We start from the raw sequence: 25418 nt of genomic DNA, 5'->3' as shown, positions 1-25418 counted from the left end.
ATGCTAATATTTCCCATTGTGATACGAAATTTTTCGTGGGTTTAAACCAGATCTTACTTCATGTATTCTGAAGCTGTGCTGTCATGTGCATTAAGTTCATGATTGACAAATCATAACACATTTTATCTTTTATCAATATAAATACTCAAATCTGAGTGTCTAATTATTTTTTGCCTCAAAGTTTCTCTTCTTTTAGATTAGACCTTTTTGTTTCATGCTTTTTATTAAATTTCTATTTGCTTGAGGTACATCTCTTCTAAATAACATGGCTTTTACTTTTATGACTAATCTGTAAATCTACAGCTTTCAACTGTGTAAGGAAACTATTTACAGTAATTATAATCACTAATGCATTTGCTCTTTGTATATTTTAATGCCCTTCCTTTTTCCGTCCTGCAGTTTGAATTGTTCAATTTTTATGGTACTTTTATTTTCCCTCTTGTAGTTCTGGAATGACAAATCTTATTTCCAGACCTCTAACAGACATTTTAAATTATTGAAACTATATTTATTATTATCTACAATTTAACAGTAAGATTTAGCAATATTATTCCTCAAGCATAGTATCTCTAAAAGTATATGTTTCAAAAGTTCAAAATGCATATTTTAAAATAAGTTCTGTAGATTTTACAAAGATTCAGATTTTCTTTTATATAATATTGCTAAATGATTTGGGATTTTTGTTCTGTGTTTTTTTCTGGCTTCCTTTCATTTCCCTTCCAGATACAGGAACTTAGGTGGGCCTTATGTATTTATTTATATGTGCATTTTGTGGTGTGTGTGTGTGTGTGTGTGTGTGTGTGAGTGTACTCGCACGCACACGTGCGCGTGCGTGTTAAATGAATGAAAATATCACTTCTGTGCCATTAAAATTCCCAGCAAAACAACTAGCAAATGTTTTTGTTTACTAACATGCAAAACTGCGGGCAGCTAGAGCTGGAAAGAACCTATGAGCTTATCATATTTATCTTAATAATCAATTCATTAACTCAACAAAATTTTTGTACTCATCACATTTCCAGAAATGTAGTTGGTTCCAGGGAGACAAAGATGAACAAATAAGACATGAATATTAGTTGAGAAGGCTTATGTACTACTGGGTAGGGAGGCACAGCACATCAATATGTGTGCATAGAGGTCAAGGTGACAGCCTAGGAGAAGTACAGCCCTAAGCATGTGCCTCTGACTCAGTCTACTAGCTTCCCCTCAACCAGTGTAGTTCCTAATAAACCTGGTCTGTGTTCATCTGCCTTCTGGTTGAGGATCAGTAGTGCACATTTGGACAGCAATACTCAAGAGCAAATTTATTCTTGTTTGGCCCAAATCCATCTTTTAACCTCTTCCATTCTTTGGTCCCAATGTTGGTTTCTAGAGCTCAATAAAGTAAATACCAACCTTCACATATAGCCCTTCAGATATTTGACTTTTCAAAGCCTTTTCCTTTTATGGTTAAATAATCAAATTTTCTATATTTCTCCCTCTCCTTGATCTTCTTATAGTGCTGCTCTCTAGAGTGTCAATATGGTCCTAAAACTATGCTTTCCAAATTATATAAAATCCTGCACATACTCACTTTAAGAAAAAGTCCAGACAAAAAGATGTTTGCTTACTGAGACTAGATCACACTAAGTCCCGGTAGTTACATCACAATCTCTCATTTGAACAACTCATTGGTGCTTGGCCTTTTTTTCTAAATAAGATGCCATAAAAGCATTAAACATCACAGGTTAAACATATTGAAAATAAAACAAAAAATGATAGAAAAATTGAATAATAATCACATTAAATATTCCAAACACTGTCAGAGTGAAAAAGTCTTATATGATTGCTAGTGCTAGCACATGCTTTTGGTTCCCAGGTGGTAGTAGTTCGCTTTGGTTCATATTAAAATTGGGGTCAACTAAAATCCCTAAATCTTTTTCATAGAAAAAGCTTTGAAGTAAAATGTGCCAATTCTTTATTCCAGTTACCATTCATCTTACAGGTTTCTGGTTGATCATATCATTCAAAAGCTTATCTGGTCCACCTGGTTTTCTGCCAACTGCAGATCTGTATCCCTGCCTTTTAGTGGTCCTGAAAGGAATTGCTCCAAGTGTGCAAGGATGAAGAATTTTTTTTTTTAGCTGTGTAAAATTTATTTTGAATTGATTTAGCTCAATATCAGTATACACAATTAATTTTTCAAAAGATTCATCAAATGATTTTCTTATCCAATACTTCATGAATATCTTATGGTATCACTTGAATACAATTTCAAAATATAAAGCATAATTTATCCTCCTCTAAATTGACACTTAAAGGAATCCTGAGGTTAAATCATGAAAATGGATAACAACAGCATTTGGTCTGTTAAGCGATGTTTAGCCATATTGAATCAACTGTATATACTGCTACCCACAGACTCACTCCACAAACATATTACATCACAGGTTTTTCTTTAAAAAAAATATGGGATATAAACCCAAACAAAGGTAGGCATGTGGTTCTATCAAATTCCTTTAGTTACCTAGCTTCTCTCCACCCTAAAAACAACTGAGGGAGAATTGAATGGGTTTCACTCATGGAGTAAGGCCCTGAAAGAGCTTAGTAACTTCTAGAAAGGAGCACTTGTCCACAAGCAGGGCAAGTTAGCAGATGGAAATACACTTCTAATACAGTGATATGTCCAATGTGCAGCAGGAGGTCCAAGGAGACAGAAGTTGATTCATGTGGCAATGGCAGGTGGGGAAGGACTCAGGGAAGACTTTGTAGACCAGGTGATTGAATTAAGAGAGGTGTTCTTTAACAAATAAAGCAAAGATGAGCTTGCTCATAGGAGTGAAAGAAAGGCTTAAACAGCAAGTGTCATGATGAGTGAGAAGTTTACAGTGGCAGAAAGAGACTGAAGGACTTAATGTGGAGGGAGATTGGGGCTAGGAAGGCTAGCAGCAGCTGGGGTGCCTAGGTCAGTGTGCACCACGCTGAAATGTTTTAGACTCCATCCCCACTCCCACCCAGAGGATTGCACATCTCTGCACAGTTGTGTAGCATGATCCTGAGACTTGCTTTTTACATTTTTATTAAAGACTAACTTAAAGGTATTTCTTGCAGATAAGAAGACACTAACTTCTTGCTCCTCAAGTTTCCTAAACAAAATCCAAGCTGGCTGCTGTGTCTTTAGATGCCAGGTAGATGTTCCCACCTAGCCTAGCCTGTCCCTTCATTTCCATTGTATGTAATAGCCATAAAAATAAGCAATTTAAAACCAAATTGGGTAAAGAATATGTTGGTGAATTTCTAATGAAAATTAGAATAAATATTGTTGAAGGTTATGGATTAAAAACTCACAGATATTCCAATGTCATTTTCAGTATTTAAAAAAATACATCATAATTCACAGTGAGAATTGATTATTTGTAAGATTTTTAAGAGCATTTATATTTAGGCAGAAGTATGGAACTTTTTCTTAGACTAATCAGAATGTGCAGATAACCTGTGAATATTTAAAAGGAAATCACAGGCCATAGCCACCACATAATTATTAATGCATTATATGTTAACAGATTTTTTAAGGAAAACAAAATGCTCCTGACTTCTAAATTAATGAAATTGTAGTTTATACTCAAGTTTGTATATAAATTTTTGTTAACCTACATGTGTTAATCACTCCCTTTTAAAAGCTTTCTTTTAATTTTCTATTTTTAAAACTTTTTGTTATAATCCATCATCAATGGAAACCATATATACAGCACACATGCACACACACAATGTGCCATCATCAGAGGAAAATAGACATCAGTGAAAATGAAATTTGAAATAGCTTTGTAGCTTCAGAAATGTTTTGCAAAGCACTTTTCCTTATTTGTAGTAAAAGCACCATAACGTGCATGTGTAATGAAAATGTTAAAAAAAAAAGATTTGGTTTGGAGTTTGGCATTCATTGCTTATATTGTAAATTATCGAAAATGGTTTTTAAAGAGCATGTGATATTATTTTTGTTTATCATAGAATAGATATTCTATTTTTTTATAGAACAAAGTTGTGATATTTTCCTTTGTGAGGTCATGTTTGACACATCTTTCAACATTTGAAGTGGCAAAACATTCATTTGAAATATTTTAAGAAATATTGCCGTAATAGTCTTCACAGGGATTTCTAAAATATTTCCGTCTTAAAGGCAGTTGATTCACTAAATATTTTTACAGAAACAAAGATGGCAAAATGTTACATGCTTGTAGAACCACAGTTTCATGCTAATCCCAAATGGCTTGTTTTTCAAACAGAGTCATCTCCAAATCTGCATGGGAGGAGGACGAGCCTCTTGCAAAGCAAAAAAGGAAAGACAATAGTTAAACAGAATAAACATAACAGGGTTTTCACCAAAGCAGATTTTGCACAACAGTGTCGCAAAGTAACTGTTGTCAACATCTTTTAAACAGCCAAAATGGCATCTGCAAAGCCTGAAGATTTGAAAGGAAAAAAAAAAATACACTTATGCCAAATGTATGTATAAAAAATCTGTTCTGAGGTTTGTGAGAAATAAGTCAAATCTCCCTTTTCCCCCAAAGTATGCATGGTGTATGTGCTAAGTTACTGAATTCATCCTTCATGCAATCCCAGTTTATTAAAGAGGTTAAAAATTTATAAAACTCTGATGGGATATGGTTTTAATGCTTCATCACACTACCCATCATTTGCTTTTCAATCTAGATCAGAATGATCTTTCCTACTTCCCTGCAATCACCTACCTGCACAGCTAATATTTTCTGAATACCCTCCTGAGATTCTGCCTGGAACTTGTCCAGCTGTATCTGGCTGAAGAGGACCACCAGTCTGAAGTACTCCTGCCACTTTGTGTGGAGCTTTCTGTGCAGCTGACAGAGCTAAAGGCAAGAGGGAGGGGAAAAAAACACAAGTCAGAGGAGGAGAGGAAATTAATGGCAGTGTTCAAGAAGAATGATGGAGGGAAATATAGAAAGCAGTCAATGGCCCATTCTGCTCTGTACGGACCTGACAGGAATTTCACACTCCCTTGATTTTTCAGCCCACTCATGTGCATTCATCAGAAACCAGTCACATCTGGCCGCCAGGATGGGGGGTTAATTTTCTCTAAATGCCTCAGCAGTTTTGTTCTAGCTGAGGCAAACTCTGTGACTGCAAAGCTGATGAGTAAAATATTTCTACTTCACCCAGTTTAACTCAAAACCGATAGCCTCGGGACATATTGAACCTTTCTTTAAAAAATAATCTTTTGAAGCTTTTTGGAATGGCACATCAGGTCAGGCCAAAGTTTAAAAATGTAACTTGAAGACTTTGATGGACATTGTGGTTTCTTTTTTTTTTTTTTTTCTCCCTCATAAAGCTTACCATTGCCTGGAAATGTGTGCTTCAGAGCATGACAAAACTAAAGAGAATTAACTTAGCCATCAACTGCGGAGGGAGAACAATAACAGGAAAGAAATTTCCAGCTAGAACTCCTTATTACTCTACCTCCCTCTGACCATGTGACATGGAAACATGTCACTGCATGGGAATACAGTGGGCGCAATGTTTAGCAATGGAATGTTTCATACTGGATCTCTATAGTGAAAGAAAGAGTTCCCCCACACAATGTGCTCTCTCTCTCTCTCTCTCTCTCTCTCTCTCTCTGAAATTCAATGTAAAAACCAAAAACTGTGGAAGTGTAACCAAATCAATGCACTTTTTGCTCTTTAACAACTAGCTTAGCAATACCATACAGAATTACTACAATAAGGTCATTTTCAATGGAATAAACTTAATAAAATTAACTATAAAAACAAATTTTTAAAACACCTAACATTTTAATTTAATATATTCTGTTACTGAAAACTGTAGATAATTGCTTGGCATATTTTTCAGAATGTAAAAATTAAGAAAATTCACCAAACACTTCATATCCAACAAGGTTCATAGAAATCTTTTGTTATTTGACTAAAAACATCTTAAGAATACACTAACTTTATGTTATGTTCTGGGTTGTGATCTGGGTTATGTGTGTGGGATTCTTTGTAAAACTTCAACCGTCAATGTATGGATTTGAGAAATCTTCTGTACCTATATTTCAATAAAACAGCTCATTTAAATATAATTATTTTAACCACTTGGCACTGCATGTGAATTGTTTATCATCATTATCTTCAAGTATTCATTATTATAACCAAAACATGTGTTAGGATGTGGGTATGAGATGTCCCCCTGAATAGCTCAGGCAGGGCTGCAGGAATGTTCAGAGGTGAAATGAGTAGATTATGAGAGCTCTAACCTCAATAGTGATTAATAATTGGATGAATTACTAGCTTGTAACCGTGAACAGGTGGGGTGTGTCTGGAGGAAGTAGGTCACAGGGAGTCATGCTCTGGGGAGTTGTTTTTGTCCCTGACTTTCTACTTTCTCTCCTCTTTTGGGGGGTAGCTACCATGAGCTGAGCACCTTTCTTCCACCATGTCCTTCCACCATGATGTTCTGCTTCCTCTCAGGCCCAGAGTAAAGGATTCCACCGACTTCAGACTGAACCTCTGATACTATGAGCCCCAGAAAAACTTTTTCTCCTTTAAATTGTTCTTGTCAGGGATTTTGGTCATGGTGATGAAAAGCTGACTGACACATATATATTTATGTTCAGGTCATAGAAAGATGAAGCCTCTATTTTTGGTTAATTGGTTTAATTTAGGACCAAAAATACCCATGAAAAACATAGGTCTTTCAACTTACTAAATGTTGAACTACATTATCTAGAATAAGCTTATGGGTGTTTTTTTTTTTAAGATAATGTAGGCTATTAAAGATTATTGCATTGCTTTCAAAGAGAAATCCTGGCAAGCTTTTTATTTTTACTTTTTCTCTGTAATATAGGCCAAAATGGACAGTATGTTGTATCCTGATATACTCATTATGACATTTGAAAAATTTAACTCATTAGAAATGTTCACAAATACATGAGATCATATTAAAACTTCACTTAATGTAACAGAGGCAGAGGGTATAGGAGTTAGAAAATAACACATAGGAATAGAGTGGTGGTCCTCTATTACCTGAAGCATGCTTCAGTGATTAAATAATATTAATTAAATTTGTCTTACTAATAAGGTGCATTACAGACCTCTATTTAAATTATAAATTACTTTAGTCTTAAACTGTGGGAATGGGTAAAGAAGCTGCCATCAAGGGGTAACTAAATAACAACAGAAGAAAAGCAATCATGATAGACATTCTTGAGAATAATCTCATACACATGTTGAAAAAAAACTTTGCGACTCTATACTTTATCTCATATTAAAATATGACTAGAAAGCTTAAAGATTTTGTTCTTTAAAAGTGCTAGGTTGGGGATAGGGTAGAGAAAAGTTTATTTGGTAATAAAATAAAATTATCAGGAAATCATCTTTGCTTGTCAAGTATCTGATACATGAAAATTATACCTAGAAACATATTTTAAAATATATTGCTATTTAGTTCTTTATATACTGACATGGAAGGTCATGGTCTAAGTTAAACATTCTGAATAAAGTGGATATGTATATATGCTACTTTATTTTTTAAAAATATTTTTTAGTTGTAGATGGACACAATACCTTTATTTTGTTTATTTATTTTTATGTAGTGCTGAGGATCTAAAACTCAGTGCCTCACACGTGCTAGGCAAGCTCTCTACCACTGAGCTACAACCCCAGCCCCATATGTGACTTTCTTAACATGGACAAAAAATCCTCCAACTTTTTCAGTTCTACTCAATGTGATTCATTTACATAGCACAGTTCACAGGTTGATTGTATTCACTGTGGGCTTGTTGAACTTACTGACATAGATTCTTTTTTAAAAAAAGTAAAAACAAACCCAGTTTGCAGTGGAGAAATCTGTATTTTGAAGAGTTTAACCACCTTTAGTTTATATTCTTCTAACTTAAAGTTCAAATTCTTAATTATGATACCACACACATCAATCTGAGTTTACAATGGCTTTCCTTTGTCTCCCTCTGATTTTTAGCAGTTACCTCTAGATTAAGAGTAGTCACAAAGACATTCAGAAGCAAAAGGCCTGCAGATCCTGGGCCACAGAGCATCCTTAAAAACAGATTTTAATGCAAAATGAATGCCTGTCTACCCCTGTCAGATATCAGCAAGAAATGCATGGCAAAATTTTATCCACATACATTATGTTTGGAGATTATTGTGACAGAATGCTCAAGACAAAAGTAAGTAGGGACCCACTCTGTTCAAAAATTGGATAATAGACTAGCAAGACAATAAAAGTTCATAGGTTTCAGCCAGAAATAATAGATTTCAAGAGAGTGACTGTAGGAAGAACTCTTTTAACCTTACTGAGTGGAATCGGATATCTCATAAAATAGTTCCTCACAGCAAAATACTTTTTTTGGAGTGCTCGTTTTAGTTCAAGGCTGTGATTACGTAGGCCTAGCTTAGCTCTCAATAGACTCACTTCCCTATCACAGGACTCTAGGATACTTGGAACTACTCTTTGAATGTAGATCAGTCTATCATGAGAAAATAAAAAATTAATATGATATTAGCCACACATACAATAAAAGTCATCTAATAGGTATATTTTAGAGGAATTCTTTAAAGTGCAGGAAATTTTTACAAGTGGGAGCTCTTTAACCTGTGTAAACAAAGAAAGCTGAATGGAAATGTTTTCCACTTAAATGATGAACAGCATCTTTGTGTCCTAAGTCTATGTTCAGTAGCCTGCATTCTAGCTTAGGGGAGCCACCAAGACCTTAAATTTATCCATCTGTGAGTATTAATGAAAGTCATTTAAGTAGAGAATTTCTTTGAGGACCAAATGAAAAAGAAAAAAGGCCAATAAAAAATTGAGTTTTAGGGAAAGAAATCTACAACTAATAACCTTGAAAAGGAAGAAACAAGAAAGGGAAGAATTGAAGGCCTTCTTTAAGACAACAACCAGTGCCTAGTAAGTCAAACACACACACACACACACACACAAACACACACACACACACACACACACACACACACACACACATCAGAGACAATAGATAATCAAAACCAACAAACAGTGTAAAATACTGAAGATGATGGACAGGATGCAAGATCTAATAGTTGGCTATGACAACAACTATTTTAGACAAGTGGGTATGGTTAAAGCCCAAATGTCACACATCTGCAGACAGTGGTCACTAGATAAATATTTCTTAAAACTTACTAAACAGATAAAAACAAATGCCAAATGTTTTCTCTGATATAAGGAGGCTGACTCATAGTGGGGTAAGGAGGGCGAGCATGGGAGGAACAGATGAACTCTAGATAGGGTAGAGGGGTGTGAGGGAAAGAGAGGGGGCAGGGGATTAGCAAGAATGGTGGAATGTTATGGACATCATTATCCAAAGTTACATGTATGAAGACACAAATTGATGTCAACATACTTTATAAACAACCAGAGATATGAAAAATTGTCCTATATATGTGTAATAAGAATTGTAATGCATTCCGCTGTCATTTATTTTTTTAAATCAATAAAAATAAATAAATAAAAATACATATTACCCATGGAGTGGGGGGGACTTACTAAACAGATAGAACAGACCAGGTTTAACCTGGTAAATAGCATAAATCAAAAATTTCCACCAAATATTTTATTACAGATAGTTAAAAAATATTCTTACACAGGGAAAATAAAGTGAGGATATTAGGAATCAATATTGCTCTTAAATATTTTATTACAGATGTTGGCCAAAGAAATAAGAAAATATAATAAAAAGGTATAGGTAAAAGAGTTATATGAATGTGCTTATGGAAAATTCAAGAGGATCTATAAATTAACAATTGGAGATAATGAGAGTGTAGACATTTTTCTGCACATAAGATCAGCATTAAAACACACACACGCACGCGTACCATTTTGAGATGAATATATAGCTCAGTGGTACAGTACTTGCCTATCATGCATGAGGTTCTGGGTTTAATTCCTAATACTGTAAGAAAAATAATTGTAAAAAAAAAACATTTTTAGAAGTCAGCATAACAAATTTTGAATTGTTACAGGAAAAATTCCATTCATGACCAAAAAATAAAATGTAAGGTAGCAAAAAAAAAAAAATGTAAGGTTAGGTAGCTAGGTTTAAATTATTTAAAAATGTGCAGGACTTTGCACAGAGTTATGAAGATATTTTGAAATGTATAAAGTAAGGAATGAAAAATGTGAGTATAATGCTTTTATGTGTGAGAAAAGAGTGTCATGGACATGTCACTTTGCACACAGTTGTCTACAGTCTCATCACGTTTCATGGAAGTTGATCTAAAATTCATAGAGAAGAACAAAGGACTGTGGATAGCTAAGACTATTGTGAAATAGGAGATCAAGCTCAAAGAATTTGCTATGTAATATATAAAACATCTTGAAGCTGTAGGAACTAAGAGTAATATCAGCATTGAAATGCATAAACAGAGCATTTGAACATAAAAGACAGCTCAGTAACAGATGCATGTACATAAAATATAGATATTTGATATATGACAGAGATAGCATCACAAATCAGTGTAGAAAGGATGGTGTAATTATCTCTATGCAAAATAAAATAAAGTGAGATCCTTAGCTCATAATATATACCAACATAAAATCAGGATGGATTAAAATAAAGAAAGTTCATATTTTAAAATTTGGGTAGAAAATATAAGAAAGTAATTTTATGATCTTGAGGAAGGGAAGAATTTTTAAATAAAATATTAAAATTCTAATGGAATTGATTAAGTTAATCTTATCAAAAACTTAACAATAGTTAAATTAGAACACAGAAACAAACCACAGATTTAGAGAAAATACTACTAATGAAGTGCTGGCAAGAATTTCTTTAACATATAAAGAGCCCTTACAAATCAATAAGAAAAATGCAATCAACACACCAGAAAAATGGTCAAATTATGCAAACAGGCAATTCACAGAAAAAGAACCATTTTTAAAAATATTTGAAACATGTTAACTCTAATAGAAGAGTACAAATATATATACCTCATATTTATCAGATTGGCTAATATTTTTTAAAAGTCTGTCCACCAGAAATATTAGTAAAGATATAGAGGAAAATTAAACTCATATAATGTTCAAATTTGCATACAGTGTGACACAGACTTTTGAGTGCAATTTGCCATTTATATTGAAAATGTGCTGTCCCTTTGATCCAGCAACTATATAGCTGGGTCTTCACACTTTGGATCAGCAGTTGTCTCAGTGTGGTTCCCAAACCATCAGGTTCAGTACCACTTCAGAACTTGTCAGAGATAGTGTCATTCATATCTACCAAACCAGAAACTCTGGGGCCCAGTAATGAATTTTAACAAAATCTCCAGTAGATTCTAATATGTGCTGAAGTCTGAGAAAGACTACTTTAGAAAACCTTTCCACTATGTTCTAAAGGAAGCATATGAAATAATGTTAATTTACAGCAGCTCTTACAATAGTGAAAATTTACAAACAATCTCATGATTTACAAACAATCTTGTCTCTGGAGTCATGAAAAACTACATTGTAGTATATTTATACCCCAAACCCTGGCATTTAAAATGATACACTAAAATTGCAAGTATTACATATAGTATTACATCTATAGAAATAAAAAACTGAAAAAATACTTTATATTTTAACTTGATGACTACGTAAAAATTGTATTAAAATGAAAATGCAATGAGAAACACTTATGGAAGATGAGTGGTTAACTTGTTGGAAAAAGAATGGAAATATTTGGAAGCATCTGAGAGAGGGTGTTCAGTGCATCTAAACATGTTTAAATATACAGAGCAAATGTCCAGATTCACCAAAATTATGAAGGTACAGGAAATTTATCATACACATATATACTTATAATTCATACATACTCTAGCCTACTGCACATTTAGTGTTTTTATTAAAACATGAGAAACCTAAATCAAGCTGGCCTCTGCAAAAAGGCACCCACAACATTTTGTGGCTTGAGGTTATTTTCTTTTACAGAATTTATTGTAATCTAGTTTTTAAAAGAGTGTTCCATTACACTTGACCATCTGCTAACATATAAACTCAGGCTTCTTTGTACAAGATGTTTGTTATGTATGCACTAAATGTGATTTTTACCTACAATAAATGTTCAAAATGTTAACTAAGTTTACAATAAGGAAAAAATTACTATTTCTAGATTCTTTTTTTTTTTGACAGAGAGAATTTTTAATTTATTTTTTTAGTTTTTCGGCAGACACAACATTTTTGTTTGTATGTGGTGCTGAGGATCGAACCCCGGCCACACGCATGCCAGGCGAGCGTGCTACCTCTTGAGCCACATCCCCGGCCCCAATTTCTAGATTCTTAATAAATTGTCTAATATTTTTGATACATCTGTCTACCCCTCCATATACACACAATTAATACAGTTACTGGGTAGTACCTTCATAAATTATTTCATACAGAATTAAAGATTAACATACATAAAATGTTTTCATGGGAATCTGAATTTCATAGTTTGAAAAGGCAACCACAGAGCTCTATGAAGAATATATTAATCTAAATAACAAAATTTTAAGCTTATACACACATTGTATGAATGCTATTGTGTTGAAATAATAATAGGCTAGTGTGTTTTTTCTTTTAAAATTTCTTAAATTGTCTCTGTGCATTACAGAACATAAATATCATTGGAAACATACTTTAGATAAAATTAAATCATTTTTAGAGACATATGGTGCCAAAAATTAACTCCCCAAAGCACATAATTTAACTGGCTCTTGCAATTTAAGAACCCTGGAAAAACAGAAAGGGAACATTTCAAGGAAATGAGAAGTGTCCTTATAATGAATTTCTGCTTATAAGAATCAGACATAACAACAGTCTTTTAATTAAAATACAAATACCATATGTATAGTTATCTGAAAATGAACTATAAATTGTTTTTGTGGAAAACAAAGACCAGTCAATACTGAAAACACAGAAGTCCCTTAGAATACAAAGTTCATAGTAAACAGCAGAGAAGATAGTTCAGCACTCAAAGGTCTTTGCCAATGAAAAATGATTGCCCACCACGGGACTGATAACAATATATAATTGTTCAAGAGTTGACTATCTAGGACAGGTTTTCAATAATACCACATTTATAGTTTTTTGAATGAAAAAAATATTTAATTAAATAAAAGTGGATGGTGGTTAAAAAGAACACAATTTTTTTTTTGCATATAACATGAAAAATCCATTAGCCACAAAATTGAAATAGGAAATCAACAGAATTACCATAATAAATAAACTTTATTAATACAAGATGTTGGACAGATACAAAGGTGTAGAATAATTCCAAATTCCAAAATCACTTCCTAGGATGAATTATGAGAGCATATAGGATTTTTAGGGCAGTATAAATATCTGTATGAATACACAGTAATGGATACATGTCATTATACATTTGTCCAAGCCCATAGAATATACAAGAGTGAACCCTATAGTAAACCATGGACTTTGAGTGAGTGTGATGTGTCAACGTAGGTTTGTTAATTTTAACAAATGTTCTACTTTGGTGTGGGAAGCTAATGATGTGAGAGGTTGTGCATATGTGTATACGGTTGAGGGTGGACACAAAGGGTACATTGGAAATTTCTGAACATTCCTCTCAATTTGTCTGTGACCCTAAAATCTGAACCCCCAAATTAAAATCTACGAAACCAAAATTACCTCCTGGTGTAGTAGCATCAGAATAGGAGTGGGTCTGTGTGGTCTGTGACAATGACTATTTTTAGTGGTCACGGGATTTTTGAAAGATGCATATATATGCATGGATTAACACATCACGGGTAACTGAAAATTTGAAAGTTCATCAGATATGCCTGTTAGGGAGCTTGGGAGCTTTGTAGGTGAGAAACCTGCAGCCTAAGAGTTGAAATATTATAAAGAGTATTTACTTTGGGAGAAAATTAAAACTTTAATGCAGTCTATTTGTACTGTCTATCTATAAACACAGTCAAGCAAACAGTCCTATTGTAGATTTGGATCTAAGAATTACACATATTTGACAAAGGAAAAGAAAACATGCTATTTCCTGCAGTTTTACATTTGTGCTTTAGGTAATCCAATTAAATCATATTTAAAGCTTTGACAAAATATGACAAAGATCATTTTGGAAAAAAACCCAGTATTTTCCTCTAGGAATAAATTTTAGCTAGAAGACAGATAGATAATAGAAATATATTATTTGTTATAGTGCAAATGAATGAATATATATATATATATATTCATTCATTTGCACTATAACATTAAAGTAATTGTTACAATTCCAACCCGCTTGTTATAAGGTTTCACATACTGAGAGCATACTGCCTTTCTCAATCCCTGACAGATAAATAAACCTGATAAGCAAAGATATGTGAATGCAATTTTAATTCACCAGAGTGATGTGAAGTGCAGCACACTAGGCAAACAGCTAAGCCTTATCAGTTCTGGTTTTTGTAATAACCCAAACAATGGCAATTACAAACTATTCCACAGATTTTTGGCAAGGGGGCAATGACAGATATACCAAATTCAGTTAATACTCATCTTTTTATAGGACTCAGTTACCAAGCTACATATATACAATATAAAAATCTCAAAAGTAATGAGGTATTTCTTTATTATCAATTTTCTTTCACAGACTGGTGCTAAAAGATCACGTAGCTCGTTTCTGGAAAGGTCCTTTGTCAAATGTGGAGAGGTATACTTATAAGTGAAAACAAAACTCACATGCATTCCCAAATCTGGAATGGGTCTCTAAGGAAATTAATAAAAAGCTACTCCATTATTTAAACTATGTCAAGTATAATATATTTCAAAATTCTCTATTTGAACTTCTGATGACATGACAGAAAGGAAACTGATTCATAAGAGATACTGCTAAGTTTTGTACTGAAAAGCTTATGATCAGGTCTATCCCTTTATGTAAACACACAAGTGATTTTATTTTGCATACTTTATAACTATAATGCATACTATGGCATTAACATATGACTAATCTAATATTGCTACATGTTTAATAGTAATGATAAGCTGCAAAACTCACAGCCTTCTACGTTTCATAGCTATTTAGTTCTGGAATGAAATTACTACATCCTAATAGATGTTTGAGCAAAAAAAAGGTGAAGACAATTATTTAGATATTTTACTTACATTACTAAATTTCACACTCAAAATCCCAAGAACATTATAAAAGTTATCCTCACAATAAAAACCTAACATTGCTCAAATGAATAATTGTTCAAAAAACAGTTGAAAGTGGGCTTACAAAGAGAATGAAATATGGAAGTTTATACTGACACTATATTTTAGAGATAAACATATTTTTAAGGTATCCACTTACTTGTCTGCTTATCAATCATTTGCCTGAAAGTAATTAAATCTCTTGATTTTAAACATGGCCAAATAAGTTCTCTTTTGCTATTCATTTCTGTGATGTGGGTGAATAATTATTTTTCATGATTTATCAACAGTATGTCTTTATAGTCTTCCGAGATCCACTTGTGTCAGTGCAAATAAATTAAGGGATACTTTAATAATCACATTTACCTAAAATTAATTTACAATAAAAACATTAAATCAAAAATAATTATAGTGCTTGCTAGCTTATTTTGAATTTGTAAGAAGCAGCATATATTTCTACTTTAAGAATATCAAATTTCATTTAAAAATAACCCCAGAATTTAAAATTTTCTAGATATAAGTAAACAAAAATGCTTCTGAGATTATTTGTTTTAAACTGCTTCTGAAATTTCAGCTGTAGGAGAGAAGAAAATCCAAGACACAATTAAACAATGTGGAAGAATAGGGGCTCAGAAAGGAACTAGATTATGGTTATAAGAAACAAGGCATCAGAAAAGCCTGAACTGTATGTAGAATACAAAGCCTTTCTTTTTCTGGCCTTAACTTTTTATTGCTGACCTAGAATTGGTCTAGGGCTAGAAGGAGTGCAAGAAGAAGACATTCTGTGGAATAGTGCAAATGGAATGGTTGCTAAAAATTTACCAACCCATTTGTTGGCTTGAACCAGGGTAAAAGAATTGAATCCAGGATACGTAGAGCAAATATAAGTTAATGTCTTATGTATTGGTCATGAGTGCCAACTGTTCTGGTCAGCTTTTTTGCTGCTGAGACCAAACGACCTGACAAGAACAACATCGAAGAGGAGTTTACTTGGGGCTCATGGTTTTAGAGGTCTCAGTTCACAAATGGTTAACTCCATTGTCCTGGTCTCAAGTTGAGTCAGAACATAAAGATAGAAGGGTGTGGCAGAGAACATGCTCAGGACATGACAACAAGGAAGCACAGAGATCTTCTCAGGGGCAAAATATAAACCCCAAAGGCATGCCTCCAGTGACCCACTTCTTCCAGCCATACCTCCTTGCCTACATTTATCACCCACTTAACCCATGGTCATTGGATTAATCCACTGAGTAGGTTAAGGCTTTCACAACCTAATCATTCCACCTCTGGAAATTCTATTTGCATTGTCTAACATATGAGCTTTTGGGAGACACCTCATATCCAAACCATAATGCCGCTATTTGAGGAAACATTATGATCTGAATCCCAGTATACACAAAGAATCAGAAAACAACATTGGTGCCAATGACTAATATAAATGAAGTAATATTCACTATTAGGAAACTATAGATGTCTGCCATACACTAAAAGTTTCTGATGGTAGTACTCATATAATTTGTGAGTTTGGATGTTAGTGTCACTTGAAACTAATTGTCTCATGTAAGAAACATGATAGTATAATGAGACTAAACAAAATTGTCAGTAAGACATTGGAAACTGAAAATCTCTTTTTTTTCCTTCTCTCTTTCATTAGCTCCTTCTACTCAGACATTTCCTACCCTTCCAATGAAATGGCTCTATAGAAAGATCACCTGTAGCATATCATGATTTATACCTACTGATTCTTGAAAGTCTTTCCTTCTTTGCTGTGTCCTTGGTTTCCCACTATTGTTCAATGCTCCCTTTTCAGTCTTATTTCCTGGTTATTCCCTATTAACTACTAAATATCAGGGATTCCTAAGGATCGGCCTTTAATTCTCTTCTTACCATGTTCTCCATGAGTGACCTTATACACTTCCATAACTCAAACTACTAGTAAAACAATGATGTCTCCCAGACTCTTATCTGCAATGAAAACACCATTAGGCCTGAGTGGTCTTTATCATTATCTACTGGAGACTTTTCCCTATCTACCCAGTGAGACCTCATCAAAGCTCAAAGATGAATCCATTAGGTCAGGAACCGTCTCATCCAACCTACTTTCTCTTCTTGTTGTCCTGTGATTTAGAATGAGAGCCATCATTCACTCTGTCATCCTAGCCAAAAACCCTGGAGCTATATGCACCATCCTTATCCTCATCTTTCATTGTCTATTCATTCAGTAGGTTCCATCAATTTTAGCTATAGGTATTGTTCTATTTGATCCTCCACTCCCTCTTTACCCTTGATTCCTATCACAGTTAGAAAAGTTAGCATGCTGGCTTCTTTTATTAATTACATAAAATTATGACTGTATGTTACAAATAATTAAGGACAACATGCTATCTTTTCTAATAGTAGTGAGAATTGAGTACCATGAGAGCCTGTGATATATCAACTGCGACCAAAAGAGAAGACAAAGCCTTAATAGTGAACAATGGGTTATGCAATATTTTTGTAGACATGGAAATGCTTTTGAAATTTCAAGGAGCCATGATTACTGCTTGTAAGTGGAAGCTCTAGCAAAAGGAGAATAATGATCAGGTTAGAATCATTTTTCAATAGCAATGAATTAAACATACAAATAATTGAAGAATTTTATGCTCTAAAATATAGCTGGTTTCCCAAAGTAGCTTAACCCAGTCTTTTTCTAAATTTATGTTATTTACTTAACAAATGATTCCTCATGGAGCAGATATAGTTTCCCAGTCTTTACTCAATGGCTACAAATTTCAAATGAATGCCGTCTAAATGAATGAATTCCTACCATGTGTACACGTATATCTTCTCTAAGGTATTTGTTTCTCAATTGATAATGAGCTACATTTTAATTTTACTTAACATCATGAAAATATCATCTCACTCCCATAATGCTATTTATATTTACATTGCTAGGTAGAAGCCAATGTCGCTATTATCATTTATTGATAAAGAAAACTTTTATTGAGAGACTGTTAAGTACCAAAGATCCAGTGAGTCAACTAGTTTCTATCTTCAATATGGTTTGCAGGCACATAAAAAATAAATATTAAAAATTTGATTAATAAAGATGAATAGAATCCAACCACAGAACCTCAGGAAAGGATTGCACATCCAAGATTTAGAAATTTTCTTGAAAGAAAGAAGGCTTTGAAGAAACTATTCTGGTGACTTTGAAAAGTGACTTACCCATTTTTACCATAAGACAGTAATTTTATTTTTTTAGTTTTTCAATAAATTATTAAAACTTTTTTTCTCTGACATGGGCCTTTCATGACATTATCCTGTTTAAAATATCAGTGGCACATTTTTAATGTGTGTATTTTAGGTAATTTTAACACACACACATACACACACATAGGTAACCATGTGAGATGATGTATATATCAATTTCCTTGGCTCAGGTAATAACTTCACAAGGTGTACATATATCACAACATCATTTTGTACTACACACACTTAGAGCATATGTATATGTTTCTCTGTGTGGGTATTTACACAGACAAAATTAAAAATTGGTGTCAATTTTTTAGGTAAGGCATTTTCAACTAGGAAGTAACGTTAGAGTCAACAAAGCAGTCATTAATATCATTAAGCTAAACTGAATTAATAGTACATAATGTAACAGACCCTTAATAAAGAACAGGGCTTTCCAAAGGAAATGGTGGGAATTCTCAGATGGTTTGGAAAACATCAAGAAAGAGGAAAAACAAACAAAAACAAAAACATCAAGGAAGAAGATTTCAAAACATAAAATTAGGCCAAATGAAGGCAACATTTGAGTTATTGCACAAAGTGACTCAAATGTTAAGAACTAGCACAAAGTCATAGACAGCCAGAATGAAAGTGACTTCCCCAAACCAAGAAGATAGAAGTAAGTGCATAATTCATCAAATGTTAAGATATAACAGTACCTGTCCTGGAAGATCTGCCCTGGTCAATTTATGGTTGACCTTGTGTCTATAAAATTCTTGTTCATAGCCCAGGAACACCACCTAAACATTAAGCCCTCTCATCTAACCTGAATGAGTGAACAGTTTCATAATGCAAACTAACTAAATATCCTCTTAATTTGATGATAACAGCAAAAAGGCATGTCATGTGCCTGGACAAATATTTTTTTCCTTCTAAGAAAGAAGCACAAGAATAACACTCAAGATGAATTTTCCTTAGTCTCTGGAGTAGTAGATGTTCTGCTTATAAAAATTAACAAATTTCATGCCATGAATAGCATCTAATCTCTGTTTCTTTCAGTATTCTCCAAAATAAAAATCTAAATCTACATGTTCTCAATCCTCTGATGGTTTCTGAAGTTAAACAAATCATGTATAAATTTGAGGCCCTGAGTCAGTGCAAAAAAAATTCATGTTTCATTTTTCCTTTGATCTCCATTTTCATGTGTGCATAATAATTCACCTATAGGTGAATATTTTAGAGGTATAAAAATACTAGTTAAAAAAAACTTATCACTGTTGTACATTGGCCTAGAACCAATATTGAAAATTTACTACTGAATATCATGTATTGTTGTGAGTGCCTTTTGGGCTGAGTGAGTAGAACTTAAGAAACCACTGGCATGATTAAATCTGGGTAACTGTGTCCCAGGAACTTTTATTCAATATAAGGGTCTTGTTTTTAACATTTAAAGCTCATTTTCCATTTTTAGCCTGTTTTCTGCAACATTTAGGGTCACAGAATTTTAGACAGGGCTTTCTTTGGGCAGTTTTTTTTCTTTCTTAATTTATTCCATACGTTTTGAGAAGTCACAGAAAGTAAATGAAAAGAGTCCACTGGATACTCTGAAGGGAGCTTTAATTTCAAAACAACTAAATTTTTCATGCAAATACTTTTATTGCACTGAAGGGTTTGAATCACATCAAGGAAATTCCCAAGGGTACAGCCCAGGGGCTGGGAGTGAAGTTTGAGCACTATGAGACCACCAGCAGTAGGGTGGTGGGTGCTGTCCGCACTTGGTCTCTCTGACTAAACCGAGATTGCTAAATTGCAGCTCAGGGTACCTAAGTTTTTGGTTTTCCCTTTGCCTTCCAGGAAAATCCAGTGTTCATTTGCTCTGGAAGAAAGCAGTTCAACTTGGGATGTGAGATCAATAAGCTCTCAATCAAAGATTACTGAATAAATACAGTGGAAGCAATGAGATTCAGATAAACAAAAACTGCCATGCATAGCCCTGCAGGACTTCAGTGATTGCAAACAAAATGAAATAACTATACACAAAATGTTTAAGGAAATAAAAAAAGGAATTACATGCTGTATGATGGTGGAATGACATATTTGAATTTCTGAAAATCCATGGCAGCATTTATTTATAGACTCGGGGAAGGTACTGTTTCAGAACAAGGGCAATGAAGAGGTATTTTAAGTAAGCTGAAACAGAGTTTATTGCTGATGTACCTCTAAGAACGGATACAATTCAGGGAGAAGAAAAGTGATTCCAGAGAGAAGCTTTAAGCTGCAAGAAGGAATAGTGAGGAACAATGAAAAAGGTAAGCATGTAAAGTTAAACACTGTCTATATAAAATAATAATAAAAATAGAAATCCTAATAAAAATTATACCTAACTTAGGGATATAATGAAATAAAGAACTGCTTTATAGCAATAATATGTATGGCTGGGAATCGAAATCTTGAACTCATTGTATTTTAAATTACAAAATGCACAGTTCTAAATAAAATAATAATCATTTTAAGAAAAGTATCTATGGTTATATTAGAAGTTTATGACAAAAATAAAATGTCATACAAAATAATAGAAATAATGTAATAAGAATAAGAAAAAATAAACAATAAAAGAAATTTCAATTAAAAAGGCATATAGGGGAAAAAAAGAAGCAAAGGAAAAATCAGAGCAATTAAAAATAAAAAGTTACATAATAGATGTACAAATACATAATTGATTGCAATAACCATATATGGATTGCAATCAATTAAAATAGATTGGGTTTAGAAAATTGTGCCTACATAAACTTGACAAGAAATGCATTAATGTCTAAAGCTACAAAAGTCTAAAAGTAAGTAATCAAACAACTTATTAAGCAGATACCAGCAAAATGAAATCTTGGATACCTCAGACAAAAGAGGCTTAAGACAATTAGCATTCTTAGAGCAATTATCTGTATTTATATATATATGCATAAAGGTAAAAATAGTTTGTTTTTAATCAGAAACATATATTCAACACTTGTATGCAACTAATAAACTAGCAATAAAACACTAAGAATATAAATTAACTAATACATCAACATTTGAGAGATTTCAACATAGCCATCAATTTTGGCAAATCAAAAATTAAAATAATGGTGAGGATGGACGGCCTTAATAAACACGAGCTAGCAAATATGCATATATACATATGTGTGCATGTTCACACATACACACACGTGCATACACATGTGTTCCAAATTATAAATTACACTGTCTTCTGAAGCACCTATAAAACATTAGAACTGGAAACATAAGGTAAAACATAAAACACAACATTTTATGAGATCAAAGAACAAGTATTATATTTGAGATCACTGACATGGTAGAAACCACATTGTCAACAAGAAAGCAATTAAATTACAAGGCAAAAAATAAAACCAACAAAATAAAAATATATATCTTTAAAAATGTATGGATAAAGTTCTAAATAACACATGAATCAAAATGAATCATAATAAATTTTAAATACCTAATGCTGAATGGTAATTTAATGAATGTCAAGCATTGAAAATGATAGAAGAGTGTATGCCACAACATATACCAGTTTAAACACAACAAACTAGGAACTAAAAATTAATAACATCTGAACAAAAACATTGACAACTTTGATGAGTAACAGCAATTAAAACCACTGAGGTAATCTTATACAATAAATTTAAGATAAAATGAAATTGATAAATCCTAATAAGTAGAACTTAGTAAAACAAACTTAAGACAAAGTACAAAGCCACATATTCTTAATTATTAAAGAAATTGTTTTTAGTAGTTAAAATTACTTCCATGCAGAAAACACTCAGTTCTAAGGTTTTATCCAAGAGGTTTTCAAGTTTTAATAGATAGTTCCAGAAAATATAAAGAGTTTATATGCCAACTCATTCAACAAGGTAAGCATAACATGAAACTTAATATCAGATAGGTATAATAGGAGAAAGGAAAAATAGAATGCTATCCTTTTTGAGAACAATTTATGTGTAAAACTACTGGTAGATGTTTGTAAAATGGACACGGCCCTGTACAAGAACTATAATTAATCACAACTGGGTTGTGTTTCTTCTTGAAATGCAAGACTTATTACAAAATTTAAACATAAATTTTTTATCTACCACAGGAACAAAACCATATTATCATCTTACTGGATGGAGAAAACATATTTGAAAAATATTCAAGACCTATTTGTGACAATACCACCAACAAAACGTATCTTATCTGTTTGTGAGAGGATTGACAACAATTTTCTGGAAAGAGCTAGACAATAAATATTTAGTCTTTGTTGGCCAAGTCTTCAGTGAGAGCCACACAACTCTGCAAACAACTCAATGCAGCCTTAGAAAATATGAACTAAAGAAGTGCAGTTGTGTTACAATAAAATTTAATGTATAGAATTTGAATGTGGTATAATTTTCACAGCAAGAAATATTTTCTTCCTTTGATTTTCTTTCCAACTATCAAATAATATAAATGAAACTTTTCTTATCTCGTGGGCATTACAAAAGTATGTGCCAGCCAATTTGGCCACAGAGCTGTGGTTTGTCTACTCTTGTTATAAAACACTGTACTTGAGAAGCTAAACAATGTAGTGAGTAAGGAAAAACACATATGTTTGGAAAGATGCACATATATCAAAGTAAAGAACTGTTATTGGTTACTTACATAAATAACGCAAAAGAATTTACTGTTAAGTGATAAAAAAATAGTGAGACATTTTTTGCCAGTGGCTATATAAAAAGTTGCTGTTCAGAAATCAAGTAAAATTTTATTCATTATTAAAAACTATAATTACAAATGGTTTTTCCAAATAAAATTATAAGGTGATTTGAAACAAATGGTTTTTTAATAAGTAGAATAGGATTAACATGGTAAAGATTAGAAAACTTAAGACACTGAATGAGACAAAAAATGAATACTGATAGTGAAGTTACAAGAATATATCTTTATATGCATAAAGGAAGAGATTTTAAAATTTTGTTTCACCAGTCTTTTTTCATCAAGCACCCTAAAAATGAAAATGGTAACCTATAGTTGGGAGAAAATATTTGCTGCATACACAACCAACAAAATACTAGCATCTAGATCCACAAGTAGATCATATATATATATATATATATATATATATATATATATATATATATAGAGAGAGAGAGAGAGAGAGAGAGAGAGAGCGCATATATAGTTTTTATATAGTTATTATTTATATACATATATACCTATATAAATGTATATACATAGTTATATAGTTTATATAACTTTTAAATAGTTATTATTTATATACACATATATAATAACTATATAAAAGATAAAATAAAAATGTTTCAAAAAATTCCAATGGTAGGCGTTGGGGTTGTAGCTCAGCGGAAGCGCACTTGCCTGGCATATGTGAGGCACTGGGTTTGATTCTCAGCACCACATATGAATAAATAAAATAAAAGTTCATCAACAACTAAAAATATATATATTTAAAAAAAAGTCCAATGGTAGGTGCTGGATGTGGTGGTGCATGTCTGTGACCCCAGTAATTTGGGAGGCTGGGGCATGAGAATTGCAAGTTTGAGGCTAGTAGCGAGACCCCAAGCAACTTAGTGAGACCCTATCTTAAAATAAAAAATAAAAAGGGCTGGGGATTTGGTTCAATGGTTAAGTGGCCCTGGGTTCCATCTGTGGCACAAAGAAAAAAGAAAGTCCAATGATAAAATGAACACAAGACATGAATCCATAAGGGAAAACACAAATAACATACTTGTAACTAAAAATACAAGTTGATAACACAATGAGGTATTTTTTAATATCCATTACATTATGAGAAATTATCTTCTTTTTTAAATTTATTTTTTAGTTTCAGTTGGACACAATACCTTTATTTATTTTTATGTGGTGCTGTGGATCTAACCCAGGGCCTTGCATGTGCTAGGCAAGTGCTCTACCACTGAGCCACAACCCCAGCCTAAGAAATTATCTTCTTTACATGATAATTAAAATACTCATACGATATTTACTATCATTATAATTTGATGAGTACTTTTGATTATGTCAAGTACTGTTCAGGATATTTACATTATTCTTATCTTACAGGTTAGACAAAGGATTCTTAGCAAGAAGAAATAACTTGCTCTCTGATGGTAAAACTAGAACTAAAATTCATGTCAGCCTGACTTCATATTTCATATGTTTAATCATTATCTTTGATAAATATTTGATGAGTAAACAGTTAATTTAGTTGGTGTAAGCTAGAGAGACATTTTGTTTCAAAGTTGTAAATAAGAAAGTTTTAACTACTGTTTATTCTCTTCTTTTTCACATTTCTAATCACACTAGCAACAGCCACTGTGACTTCATACTGTCCCCTGGCTGTTTCCCAGCTGCTTCTTCAAAGCCCTTGTTCTTAGAGAAGTCTTCTGCTCCACATCCCTGGCAACATTTTTTCTGTTTGGTCCTATTCCTGAGTTTCTACCCTGAGACACATCTTTATGTGTCTTAAGTAGTCCTTATTAGCCAACTTCTATTTTATGTATCAGTCTTCCTGAAGAATTGTGTCAATTACTCCAGGTACTTAAAAAGGACATCTACCATTGCTTTACCTGAGGGAATAAATCTAATGAGGGAATTTAAGTTCCTGAATAGTGTTGGTGGTTTAGAAATAATGGGAACTTCTAGATCTTTCCTCCAATTATACCACAACAGTGGCTACACATGCTGTAAATTCAACATGGAGACACTTACTCATGGTTTTTTGGAATAAATGAAAGTGTAATAGCTGAGCAAATTTTATTATATTTTCTGTCATGTTAGCATAAGTACTCTAACAATGTGTCAAGTCAAACAATTGTTGTTTTTTTTTCTTTCAGTAAATGAGCTTTGTGGAGATCTAGTCTCTCCTTTGTTCTTCTGACAGCTGGTTCTGCTCATTACATGATATGCGGGATTATCAAATCAATAAGATTTCAACTGTTTCTGAAATACATTATAAAATGGGATAAACTTTCTGAATTTACCTAAACACAAGTTTCAAGTCAAATTTTAAACCAGGA

At 32.9% G+C, this 25418-nt stretch overlaps 1 protein-coding gene across 1 annotated transcript in view; it reads right to left on the bottom strand.

Annotated features, from left to right (window-relative positions):
• Nucleotides 1-25418, bottom strand: part of Ccdc178 (coiled-coil domain containing 178) — a 349129-nt gene that overhangs the window by 34049 nt on the left and 289662 nt on the right. The window contains exons 18-19 of the mRNA XM_076836870.2: nucleotides 13777-13854; nucleotides 4728-4862 (exon numbers count right to left, since the gene is read on the bottom strand). Of these exons, the coding sequence (XP_076692985.1) occupies nucleotides 4728-4862; nucleotides 13777-13854 (213 nt within the window). The remainder of the gene's footprint in view (nucleotides 1-4727; nucleotides 4863-13776; nucleotides 13855-25418) is intronic.

This window comes from Callospermophilus lateralis, chromosome 17, assembly GCF_048772815.1.
Source record: "Callospermophilus lateralis isolate mCalLat2 chromosome 17, mCalLat2.hap1, whole genome shotgun sequence".
NCBI lineage: Eukaryota > Metazoa > Chordata > Mammalia > Rodentia > Sciuridae > Callospermophilus > Callospermophilus lateralis.
Note: the sequence above shows the minus strand (reverse complement) of the source record. Positions and strands in the feature narration are given on the sequence as shown.